This window comes from Notechis scutatus, chromosome 2, assembly GCF_049901735.1.
Source record: "Notechis scutatus isolate UNSWTSFEM ecotype Mainland chromosome 2, rNotScu1.2, whole genome shotgun sequence".
NCBI lineage: Eukaryota > Metazoa > Chordata > Lepidosauria > Squamata > Elapidae > Notechis > Notechis scutatus.
The window spans coordinates 8,777,587-8,789,722 of NC_142010.1; the positions used below are offsets into that span (position 1 = coordinate 8,777,587).

The following is a 12,136-nucleotide window of genomic DNA, read 5'->3' on the forward strand; positions in this document are numbered from 1 at the left end:
CGCTGCCCCGGCCCCTGTCCCTATCTGCCACTCCAAAGTCAATAAATCCTGGTATTTTTTTTAAAAAAACAGGGTTTTTTACTGCGCGCACAAAAAAATCCCTTCCTCATTCTCCCCTGCCCGTCCAGCACCACCCCTACTTATAGCGCATGTGTGCTAACTACAAAAATTTTCCTGGCCGGCGCCATTGTTCACACCAGCAGCAGCAGTAGCAGCAGCCACCACTGCTGAGCCAGCTAGCCGCCGAGCCAGCCAGCCAGCCAGCCGTCGCTGCCTGCCTTCTGCCACCCTGCTGAGTGAGTTAGGGCAAGTCGCAAGCCCCAGTCGCCACCGCCCCTAACCGTCCTTGCCCGGCCAGCCTGCCTTGCCCGGCTTGCCTCCCGGCCTGCCTGCCTTCCCTTAAAGAAGATGCAAGCCCCGGCTTCTGCCGCCGCCGCTAGCCATCCTTGCCTGCCCAGCCTGCCTACCCCGCTGGCCTCCGAAGACATGGATCAGTAAGTATGATCTCCAACCCAGTCGCCTACCTACCACCGCCAGTCCCGGTCGGTTGCCGACACCCGGGACGCCCAAAGCCTTTGTTGATGCTCCCTGCCTCGCCCGCCCCCATCTTGCCTCACCTGTGGCCCTCCATTGCTGCTGCCTTGCCTTCCCACCACTGATTGGTAGTGAGGAGGCAAAGCAGCAACTCTTGCTGGCCCGGTCCTCTACCTCCTGCTGCCGCCACTGCCCCCTTTGCCGCCACCGCCACCACCAGCCCGGTCGAGAACCAACTCCTGGGTCGGGTGCTGCTGTTTCGCCCACATGGCGGCCGCCACCTTGGCTACGCCACTGGCCCACCACCTTCCCTCACCCGCTGCGGCCCAAGGATTGCTGCCTTGCCTTCCCACCACCTAATGGTAGTGAGAAGGCAAAGCAGCAAGTCCTGCTGGGCCGGTCCCCTAGCTCCTCCCACCACCGCTGCTGCAGCCAGCCTGGTTGAGAGCCAACTCCTGGGCCAGCCATCCTCACCGCAGCAAGCTAGAAGACTGAGGAGGACCACAGTATAGTTGACTAGCCAACTTGCCTGTCTCCTTTTTCGTAAGTTGTTTTTTTATATTTAAGTATTTATTTATTTTTTTACTATCTGTTTGTGTTTCTATTAATGATAAAAACAAAACAGATACTAAAGAAATGAATAAACACATAAATAAAAATTATTTAACTATTCATCTTGATGTTTCTTTCTCCTTTGCTTAACAGAACCGGTTGTTAAGAAATTTGAATCCCACCCCTGATAGTATCTGCCATTTATCCAAGTCTATAAGTAACTATATATTTTTTTAATCAACTTATCTTCAGTGCCTGCTCGGATTTTATCCAATTCAGTCAATTCCTTATAAAACCCAGCCATCTTAATATCTTTCTCATACCTTGTATGTATTTGCAAATACGGATATCAATTCATTTTTATCCCTTGTGACTCTAATTCTTGCTTTGTTCTGAGTTCACCCTTTTCATTTAAAATTTCTTCATATCTAATAATGTGTTCCTTTTTAAAAAGCTGTGGATATGTAAAAGCTTCTAATGTTGATAACCAGACTGGTATTTTCATATAATGATAATCTCTTATTTTTTCACATACTGTTAATAAAGCATCCCTAATGTAGGAAAAAAATTATTATAAAATTTGGAATTTATTTTATGAACAGCTAGGTAGAAGAGTAAGAAATTGAAATATGTAAGTACAATATAATATCTATTACTGATAATTGAATGAGATAGAGTAAAAAAATGAATGTGAAATATATTATTGAAAGTCAATAAATATAATGTTAAGGCTCATATAATAAGTGATATATGTGATATAAAATACTGATAAGAATGATTTTATATATATATATATGTAAAATATGTATGATATTATTATATGCACAAAGAAATGTGTACCCAACTGACACACTGATGAACAGAAAGGTTTTATTTCTTTTTGTTGTTATAAAAATAAAAAAAATTATTTTAAAAAAAGACATCCAACCTAGAATCAAGTAAAATTTTCCTTTCAATGAGAACAATCAGTGGAAATGCTTTGCCTCTACAAGTTGTGGGTGCTCCATCAATGGGGTTTTTGAAGAGGAGATTGGACATCCATTTGTCTGGAACAGAATAGGGTCTTCTGCTTGGGGAGTTGGTCTCTTCAAACTCTATGTAATTCTGTAAGAACTGTTAAGCCTGGATTCCCCAACGGGTGTTAAGGAAAACAAACTAAACAGAACGTGCAGCGAAGTCAGATAGGAAGACAGGTAAATGTGTGAGATAAGTTTTCTAGTTAACACGCAGTAAAAATACAGATACGCTTGTGCTATCAATAATATAGTTTATTCCATTTAAGAATTATAGCATAGTCAAATTAACGGTCCATTAGTCATATATCAATTTCAGTCAATTCTTGTCGGGGATACTCTATTTGCAAAGTCAGTACACTTACAATAAATCAGTCCAATCTCTCTTTATCTTCTTCTCTCCGTTGAGAAATATCAACACACTTCTTCACTCCCCGTTTCAGCAAGAATGCAGTCATCAATCATCCAGTAATTAGGGATCTTCTAGCCAGAGAGAGAGCGAGCTGCAAATGCCTTGCTTCTAATATAGTGCTTTTACAACCACACCCTTAAATTACTTTCTTACTGTTAAAGTTACAGACACTTTAACTAAACAAACCATGATACCATATTTATTATTTTTACCCAAACCAGTTAGGGTAAACAATGTTATCCCTAACAAGAACTTCATAAACTTCCCCAAACCCCAAAAACTTTAACCTTAGACTGTCTACTATTGACCTCACCCCTTTCCTAAGAGGTCTGTAGGGGGCGTGCATAAGTGCACCAACGTGCCTACCGTCTCTGTCCTATTGTTTCTTTTATCTTTCTTATATGTACCCATTTCATGTATTCATAACTATGTATATGTATACTTATCTTGTAAACAATTGACAAATCAAATAAATAAATAAATAAAATAAAAATAAACATTTAAGGGCTCAGAACATAGCTAATCTTCACAACCTACTTTAGTGTCACTTTTCACTATTTCACATGGATCAGTTGCAAATATAGATTGCTAGGACTGGAAAACGACTTGATAACATTTAATCATTGAAAACATCTTACAAACACGATAGAGACAGAACAAGCGAGTTCTTTCGCCTCCCATCAGGAGATGGCAGTCACTTAGCAGTGACTAGAAAGCCCTTAATAGCAGTCTGTGGTTGAGCTTAAAGGAGTTAAAACCATCGAGTACAGCATTGCTAGAAAGGATGGGAGGGGAGGAGCTGATTCTTCCGGATCACTGATGGGAAGAAGGTGGTGTGCAGAGTGGTTTTTCTGCTCTTCCCAGGGTCCAAGCAGCAGCTGGATGGTGAGTTGAGGTCAGGTGGGAGGAGAGGTTGGGGGTAAGTTGGGCTGTTGGGTTTCCTCCGGGATGTGGAAGCAGAGAAGCAACTAGGCTGAAGTATATCAGCTGCTGCTCCGTGTTTCTTCCCTTCCCAGATTTTGAGTCCACTGGTGCTCCAAGCTTTAACAGTTTTAAAAATCCTCCTTCAAGTTAAGATTAATTCCTTGGGAACAGCTTCCCTCCAAAAGTTGTGAGTTCTTCATCACTGAAGGGTTTCAAGAGGAGACGGGACAGCAATTAATCAGGAATGATATAAAGTCTCCTGCCAGAGCAGGGATTGGACTAGAAGACCTCCAAGGTCCCTTCCAGGTCTATCCTGAGATAGATAGATAGATAGATAGATAGATAGATAGATAGATAGATAGATAGATAGATAGATAGATAGATAGATAGATAGATAGATAGATAGATAGATAGATAGATAGATAGATAGATAGATAGATAGATAGATAGATAGATAGATAGATAGATAGATAGATAGATAGATAGAAGAAGCGCCATGGCACCAGCCCAGGATTTCTCCCACCAGTGAAGACTGCAAAACAACCAAGAATTGAGGAGCGCTTTGCTTGCAAGAGATCTGTAAATAAAACTAACCCGCCTCCATTTCCAACAATCTTGAGAAGTTTGAACGGGACCTGCAAAGAGATCTGACAAAACAACAGATACTAGACTTTCCTGATCTAGTGGGGGAGGAGCAAAATGACAGCCAGATTTTTTCACAAACAACTAGGCCAGCTACAGTTGATATGGATAAAGTCTAAAAAGGTTAACAACAAACTAATTCAGAGTCAGGGGAGGTTACCGTGGGAGAATACAACAGAGTTTATGGCAAAGGAATGTCTTCTCACAGCGCAAACGGTTGTCACAATATTTGAACAACTAATAACCATCCAGCATGATGTAGAGACACTAAGAGATATCTCTGCAAGCACAGCATTGGGGTAAGGACACTGAGAATAATCCCAAAACACAGTTAGAGACTGTGAACAATATCAAAGAGCTTTATTATTAAGCTTTTCCAAATGGAATTCTGCTCATGGCTAAAGACATTTTCCCTAGGAAGCCTGGGGTTTATATACAAGTTCAAATATACTGTGTCTGCCTCTTTCCTGGGTTCACAATCTATCCAACTAAATATCTCCCTATGCCACACCCATATACACCTTGTTCTCATGGCTTCTTCCTTTTATGTTGTTCTCATGGCTTCCAAGCACAATGGATCATTAAGGGGTTTCTGTTTAGGTCAGAATGACCCTAGCATCTCTTACCTTAATCTTTAAGCCAAGATATACAAACCCCCACTCCAGCCAAGGAACATGACATTTCACTTTTAGAAAATAACAAGTTAGAAAACATAATTTGTTTGTTAGATAGTTATATAATTGTCCAGTAATCATTCTAGATAGAAGGTCACATCTAGAACAAAGATGGAGTCCCTTCTTGCCACATATAACAGACACCCCCAACAAAGTTCTTACAGCAGACCTGGGTAAATCCCGTACTCGGGATAAGGAAGAAGAGAAAGAGCAAAGTCCCAGGGAAACAGTTAAAAAACCTGTTAAAAAGTTGCAGCCATCTCAGAAAAACAGACCTTCTCCAGACAAGGCAACAAGAGGTGGAGATATTAATAGAGATGTTTTATTGGAAGCCAGGAAAGCATCTCCCCTACAATCATATCACTCATTGCAAACACAACAGATTGCTTTTAGGATCCGTGTGAACAGACTTCATTATGGATGCTGGAATACTAAGAGTTTTATACTAAATTCCCTAAACCAGCTTCTTCACTGCCATCGGGGGTAAATTGATCTTCATGCTGTCGAATGGCTTCCTGAGGTCCCAATTTGGCAGCAGATACTCCTGTCTTTCAAGCAGCCAACCATACCACTGATGCTATTTAAAATGAAGGCACATTTAGCCTCCTTTCAAATCTTTCCCATCAGAGTTTTCTGTGAGGAAAAGGTTAAACTTTTAATTGTTAACATGCGAGCTTTCATGGCTGCTGTCTCTTCTGCATTCTCAACCTTGGGAAAGAGAGTGAAAGAAAGTGGGAGTCAGCAAGCCTTGGTAGTTGAAAATGTAGTTAACAGCACAGAAACTGGCCTCATTAATGCTCTTGGCGCTCTCCCAAGAAAAGAACAAGACAACATATTACTCAAGTTAGAAAATTTAAAGAAATGCTTGTTGGTCACAATAGACACTGCTGAGCCTGAATAATTGAGCCTCTTACGTCTCCCCCAGACAGCAAGGGATTGCATGAATATGTACAGTAAGATCATTATTGGAACAACTCTATCCTGGCTGTTCCAAGTAAGGTGGGTGGGAGAGCTGAAAGGGGGTATTGTGATACTAATTAATACAGTCCTGCAATTTAAATGTGTATCACTGCCACCTTTTCAGCCATGGATTGTGACTACTTTACTTTTATTTAAACAGGTGGAGATTTTGCTTTTTAATGTTTACATTCCCCCATTCAATAAGAATAAGTTTATCAACAAGATTTGGGATGGCGTAGAAGACTTTACCCTTGGATGCTCAGACAAATACCCCACAGCAGCAATAATTATTGGAGAGGACTTAAATGCTAGGATGGGTCCAAACAATCAAGCATTATTTAATCAATTTAAGATCCATTATGATGAGAATGCACCAGAAGAACCCCTGTATTCTAGACAATTCAAAGACCCTAAAAGCAAATCAGGCAGGTTTGTGTGTAAGACAGATGACTGTACGTTTGGACCTTTGTATCCTTAATGGTTCAACTAAGGGTGACTACCCAGCAGAATATACTTATCTGGGAGCAGGAAGAAAATCCACAGTTGATTATTGGATAATATCATATGACCTCCAGAAGTTCTTGCAGAAGATGGAGGTAGACTCACGACTGGAAAGCGATCACAATTCAGTAATCCTTACTCTTATATTACAGAAATTTCTAAGGGCTAGTTCAATCTACCTACCCAGGTTAGAGAGCCAAAATACCCAGGTAAAAATTAAATGGACTGAGAAAAATGCAAAGGAAGTTACTACATGGATGTTAGTGCCAGAAACAATAGAACTTTGTACATTTCTACTAAGAAATAAGTTTGAAGGATCATACTTAGATGAGTTTGAAACTTTAATTTCAAATTTGAAATCAGTTCTCACTAACAGAATACTAGCTCAGTCCAAAAAGCCGATTTTAAAGAATAAAAAGTGGTTTGATAGAGATCGTGCACAATTGAAAAGGATATACAACAAGGAACATTGGTGGGATTCTACCGGTTTGGACCAGTTCGGTAGAACCAGTTGTTACGATTCCCGGTAGTTTGGAGAACTGGTAAAAGGGGCCCCTAACTGGCCCCGCCCCTCTCCACCCACTTCTCTGTTCCTTGCCCAGTCAATCCTTATCGTGAATGCACAACCTCGAGCACATGCGCAACAAGCTTACTGCATTTTAACCCTGCCCACCCCTCCTTATCTCCGCCATACGCCATTGCTGCCTGCAGTCTACCTTCACCTGCCCACCAGCCATCGCTGTCCACCTTGCACCATGATCTGCCTAGGTGAGTGAGGTTCTGCAATCCCTATGCTGCTCGCCTATATGCTGCTGCTGCTGCCAGGCCCAGTTGAGTCCTAACTCCTGGAGCAGCCTAGGCTGCCACCACCGCGCTATTGCCGTCACCGCCCTTGCTGCCACAAGTCCTGGTTGATTCCCGACTCCCAGGCTGGCCTAGGCTGCTACCGCTGTGCCGTCGCCACCCTCAGGGCTCGTGGCCTAGCTAGCTTTCCCCCATCCCTGTCTGGCTTGCTTAGCCATGGGGGCCACCCATGCGGCTCTCACAGGCTAGCAAGTTTCCCCTCCAACCGTCCCCAGCCTTCAGCTTATCTGGCTCGCTGGTGGAAGAGAGGAAGGCAAGCAGGGCTGACCCATCGCCGCTCGGGTCCCCACCAGCCTGCATCTTGCCCTCCGCCTGGATTCTCCACAGCTGCTTGGCCTTGCCTACTGTGGGGGTGGGGGAAGGGACGACCAAGGAGTACAAAGCTATGGTGCCCAGCCCACATTGCCCCTTTACGTGACACCCCTCCTCTCTGCCACCCACCGGCCTGCGCGCTTTGGCTGCATTCTTTGAGAATGGTGCCAGTCAAGTCTCGTGAGAGCTGATCTTCCTTGGCAGCCTGCACTTGGCTAAAATGCTCAACCGGGCAAGGGAGGGGTGGAAGGCAGAGGGCCAATACAGGTGCATGTGTGCTTCCTGGTTGCCTCCTGCACCCCCCACCCCAGGCAGCCGTGAGCCCCAGCAGCTGTGGAGGATCCAAGTAGCAGCAGATGCGGGCTGGTGGGCAGCTGAGTGGCGACAGCTCAGCCCTGGCTGGCTCACCTTTTCTTCTGGCACCAGCCACTTTGCAGGCAGTTGGGATGCCAGCGGTGTGGGAACTTGAGGGAGGGGAGGAAGTCCCACTGTCAGGCTACAGAACTTTTTCCCATTCACTTAACAAGAATGAAGTTCTGAAACCCAAACGTATCAAAAGGAATCCTTTATTGAGATGAGACAATTCATGTAGGAGTTCAAAGCAGCGTCTAAGGTCCCTCAGGCATACGGGGATAGATAAGGGAGATTAGAACCCCTCCCCTTATCTCGATGTGTACTTAGTGAAACAAAAGCCAGTATGTTAATTCCCCCCCACCTCTTCTGTAGAAATGATCTTTTTCACAGTTTCCCAGGGCATACCTAATTTCCCCCCACCCCTTTTTTCAGAACGAACTTTTCCAGAGGTTCCCAGGACACATCTCACTGTGGAATTTTTATGGTCTCATCTCCTGGCATGCCTCTCAGAGGTGATAGGTTCCTGCCATCTGGGTTTCCTCCCTCCATTGTATCATAATGTGGGTTATACAAATTCAATATAAGATTAAATATAATCAGGTTACATCAAGAAAGGATTTCTTTATCAGTCTCCCCCCACCCCGCTTTTCTTCTTCCACTGAAGAAATGACAGATACACAGATCTGACACCCGCCCCCGGCCAATTTGTTGGACCCAGAAGCCTTCCCTGCCGGGCAATGCAAGACTGGGTACGAATGGACAATTGCACCCAGTCCTTGGGACTCTAGGAGACTGGCCAGGAAGAACATAAGTTAAAGAGCAATGTAGTAAGCGTGTGTGTATGTGTATGTGTGTGTGTGTGTGTTTCAGGTGGGTCTCCTAGCTTTAGAAGGAGAAAGGTAAGGAAAGGAACAGAAAGAGAGAGAAACAGAAAGAGGGGGGGAAGGGGGGCAGAGAGAGAAAGAGAAGGAAGAGACAAGAAAAAAGAGAAAAGGGAAAGAGAAAAAGAGAGAGAAAGGAAGTGAAGGAAGAAAGGGGGGATGGAAGGAAGGGACAGAAAGAAAGAGAAAGAAAGAAAAAAATTGGTTACAGAATTATAGCTGTCAATTTGTGCCAATTTTTGGAGATAGAACAATCTTTGGGAAATGATATTTACACACATACTTATTGGCTCTCCACTCATATAAACCAGGTGGTGACCCTAACTGTTTGAGAACATGTATTTTCTTAACAGAAATATTATTATCCACTATTAATGTACTATAATGTGTCAGTACTATATTTTATATATTGTAAATAGTGATGTCTATTGCTGGTCTAAGACCATAATAAACTTATATTTTTCTTCTTTATTTGTTTCCTTGTATGATTTGATTGCTTATTAGTAACTTATGACAACCACTAAGTGTTGTATCTTATGATTCCTGATGAATGTATTTTCATTTTTCTTTATATACACTGAGAGCATATGCACCAAAGACAAATACCTTGTGTATCCAATCACACTTGGCCAATAAAGAATTCTATCTATCTACCATATATATTTGATGATAACCCTTTGCAGGGCTGAGAATTTGTGACTGACCTATGTCAACAAATGAATTTAATAATTGAATGGATATTTGAACTGGAACACGGTAGTAATTATCACAATTGATGTAAGAGATTATTCTAGCATATTGGCATGTTTGCTTTTTCATTGTAATGTAAATTTTTCACATCTTCTGCAACCCTTTTATAAACAATAAAAGCTACATTTTCATTTGAATCTTACAGACAAAGATGATACCAGAAGACCACACCGGACAACTGAGAATAACAAGCAATATTGAAAAGCAAAGCAGATTGAGGCAGAAATAAAAATATTCTCCATTTCCATCAGAAAAACTACACAATCCTTCTCCTTCCACAGCAGTTAATAGACAAAGGAAAGAAAATCAGTGAGAGATTTTGAGCTGGAAAAAGTAGAATATGTGGAACTCAAGGACACAATACACAAAAAAGGCAAGGGAGATTATTTTTCCATTCAGAAAAAGAGGAAAATATCTGGAAGTGAGTGGGGAGGAAAAGCTTAATTGGATGGGTACATAGGGCAGATAGTAATACAGGCGTTGTCTGTGAAGAAGAAAAGGGCTTAAATCAAAGCACCACTAAACAAGGGATCACATATATTTTTGACCTTCTCAAGAATATCAGTGGTGAAAAAGCTCGATAGTTGTGCCTATTACAGACAAAACAGACTTCAAATCGCAAGTGATTACGGAGGGTAGAATCCACTCTGGAGAAAAGCACATACAAATGATCTGAATGTGGCAAAAGCTTTTGTTAGAACAGATCCTTTTGGTTCGCGGAAGAACCCACCCAGAAGAAATGCCCTACAAGTGCTTCCAATGTGGTGCATTTTTTAAGAAAAATGGCAACTTGGTAATACATCTGAGGACTCACAGCAACGAGAAGCCATATGACTGTCCAGATTGTGGGAAACATTTCATTGGATGTTCCCAATTCGTGAGACACCTGAAGACTCACACAGGAGAGAAACCCTTTGAATGTCCTGATTGTGGGAAAAGATTCAGTTACAATTCTGAACTGGTAAGACATCAGAGGACTCACACAGGCGAGAAACCCTTTGAATGTTGTCTTTGTGGGAAAAGTTTCAGACAAAATTCTGATTTGGTGAAACACCAGAGAACTCACACAGGAGAGAAACCTTTTGAATGTCCTGTTTGTGGGAAAAGTTTCAGTCAGAATTCTCACCTGGTAAAACACCAGAGGACTCACACAGGAGAGAAACCCTTTGAATGTCCTGTTTGCGGGAAAAGTTTCAGCCAAAATTCCAACCTGGTAAAACATCAGAGGACTCACACAGGAGAAAAACCATTTGAATGTCCTGTTTGTGGGAAAGTTTTCAGACAGAATTATGAATTGGTGAAACACCAGAGAACTCACACAGGAGAGAAACCTTTTGAATGTCCTGTTTGTGGGAAAAGTTTCAGTCAGAATTCTCACCTGGTAAAACACCAGAGGACTCACACAGGAGAGAAACCCTTTGAATGTCCTGTTTGCGGGAAAAGTTTCAATCAGAATTCCAGCCTGGTGAAAATTCCAAGGAGAAAACCTGTATGTCCTTTTTGGGAAATGTTTCTGTCACATCAGAGGACTCACTCACACAGGAGAAAAACCATTTGAATGTCCTGTTTGTGGGAAACGTTTCAGTCAGAATTCTGACCTGCTGAAACACCGGAAGACTCACCCAGGAGAGAAACCCTTTGAATGTTCTTTTGTGGGAAAACTTTCAGTCAGAATCTTATCTTGAACCATCAGAAGAACCAGGAGAGAAACTCTTTGAATCATTGAACTTCTGACCTGGTGAACCATCAGAGGACTCACACAATTGAGAAATCCTTTGAATGTTCTGTTTGCAGGAAACATTTCAGTCAGAATTCCAACCTGGTGAAACACCAGAGGATTCACACAGGAGAGAAACCTTTTGAATGTCCTGTTTGCGGGAAATGTTTCAATCAGAATTCCAGCCTGGTGAATCATCAGAGGACTCACACAGGAGAAAAACCCTTTGAATGTCCTGATTGTGGAAAAAGTTTCAGTCACAGTTCCAGCCTGGTAAAACACCAGAGGACTCACACAGGAGAGAAACCCTTTGAATGTTCTGTTTGCGAGAAAAGTTTCAGTCAGAATTATGACCTGGTGAAACACCAGAGGACTCACACAGGAGAAAAACCCTTTGAATGTCCTGTTTGTGGGAAAAGTTTCAGTCAGAGTTCCACTCTGGTGAGCCATCAGAGGACTCACACAGGAGAGAAACCCTTTAAATGTTCTCATTGTGGGAAAAGTTTCAGTCGGAATTCCAGTCTGCTGTATCATCAGAGTACTCACACAGGAGAGAAACCCTTTTAATATTCTGATTGTAGGTATATTTCTGTCAGAATTCCCACTTGTTGAAACACCAGAGGAATCATACAAGAGAGAAACCGTTTAAATGTCCTATTGGTGGCAAAAGTTTCTGTCAGAATTCGAACCTGGCAATATACCGGAGGACTCACAAAGACTAATCTGTTTGTGGATGATGCTACTGGCATAAATTGTTCCTTATTGCCCACATGGAAATCCAACTGAGGGAAAAGTTGATGAGTCCATAGAAGGCTTTAATTTCATTTCTCATCTCTCATTAGGAATGTAGCTGAAAACATATTTCAGAATTAGACTTGTAAATGGAGAAAAAAGGAAAACGGAAAAGGGCTAACTACTAGTTTCTCGTTATCAGCAGCAATTTCATTTTTGCAGAAGTAGTAGAATTCCTGAAAAAGTCTTTTGGGTGGTGTTCTTTGTATATTGGTTTTGGAATTCCCACACACGGAATTTCTGTCTACCTTTTT

The 12,136-nt window shown here is 42.3% G+C and overlaps 2 protein-coding genes across 2 annotated transcripts in view; both read left to right on the forward strand.

Annotated features, from left to right (window-relative positions):
* The window catches only part of LOC113432086 (uncharacterized), a 110,475-nt gene extending 98,409 nt beyond the window's left edge, over positions 1-12,066 (forward strand). The window contains exon 3 of the transcript XR_015747055.1: positions 11,672-12,066. The gene's annotated coding sequence lies outside the window, so the exon portion shown is untranslated. The remainder of the gene's footprint in view (positions 1-11,671) is intronic.
* On the forward strand, positions 3,298-12,066 carry LOC148131706 (uncharacterized). Its single transcript, XM_087953382.1, has 3 exons — positions 3,298-3,396; positions 9,519-10,670; positions 11,268-12,066. Exons 2-3 carry the CDS (start codon positions 10,050-10,052, stop codon positions 11,655-11,657), a joined length of 1,011 nt encoding a protein of 336 aa, XP_087809508.1. The 5' UTR covers positions 3,298-3,396; positions 9,519-10,049; the 3' UTR covers positions 11,658-12,066.
* Positions 12,067-12,136: the final 70 nt, after the last annotated feature.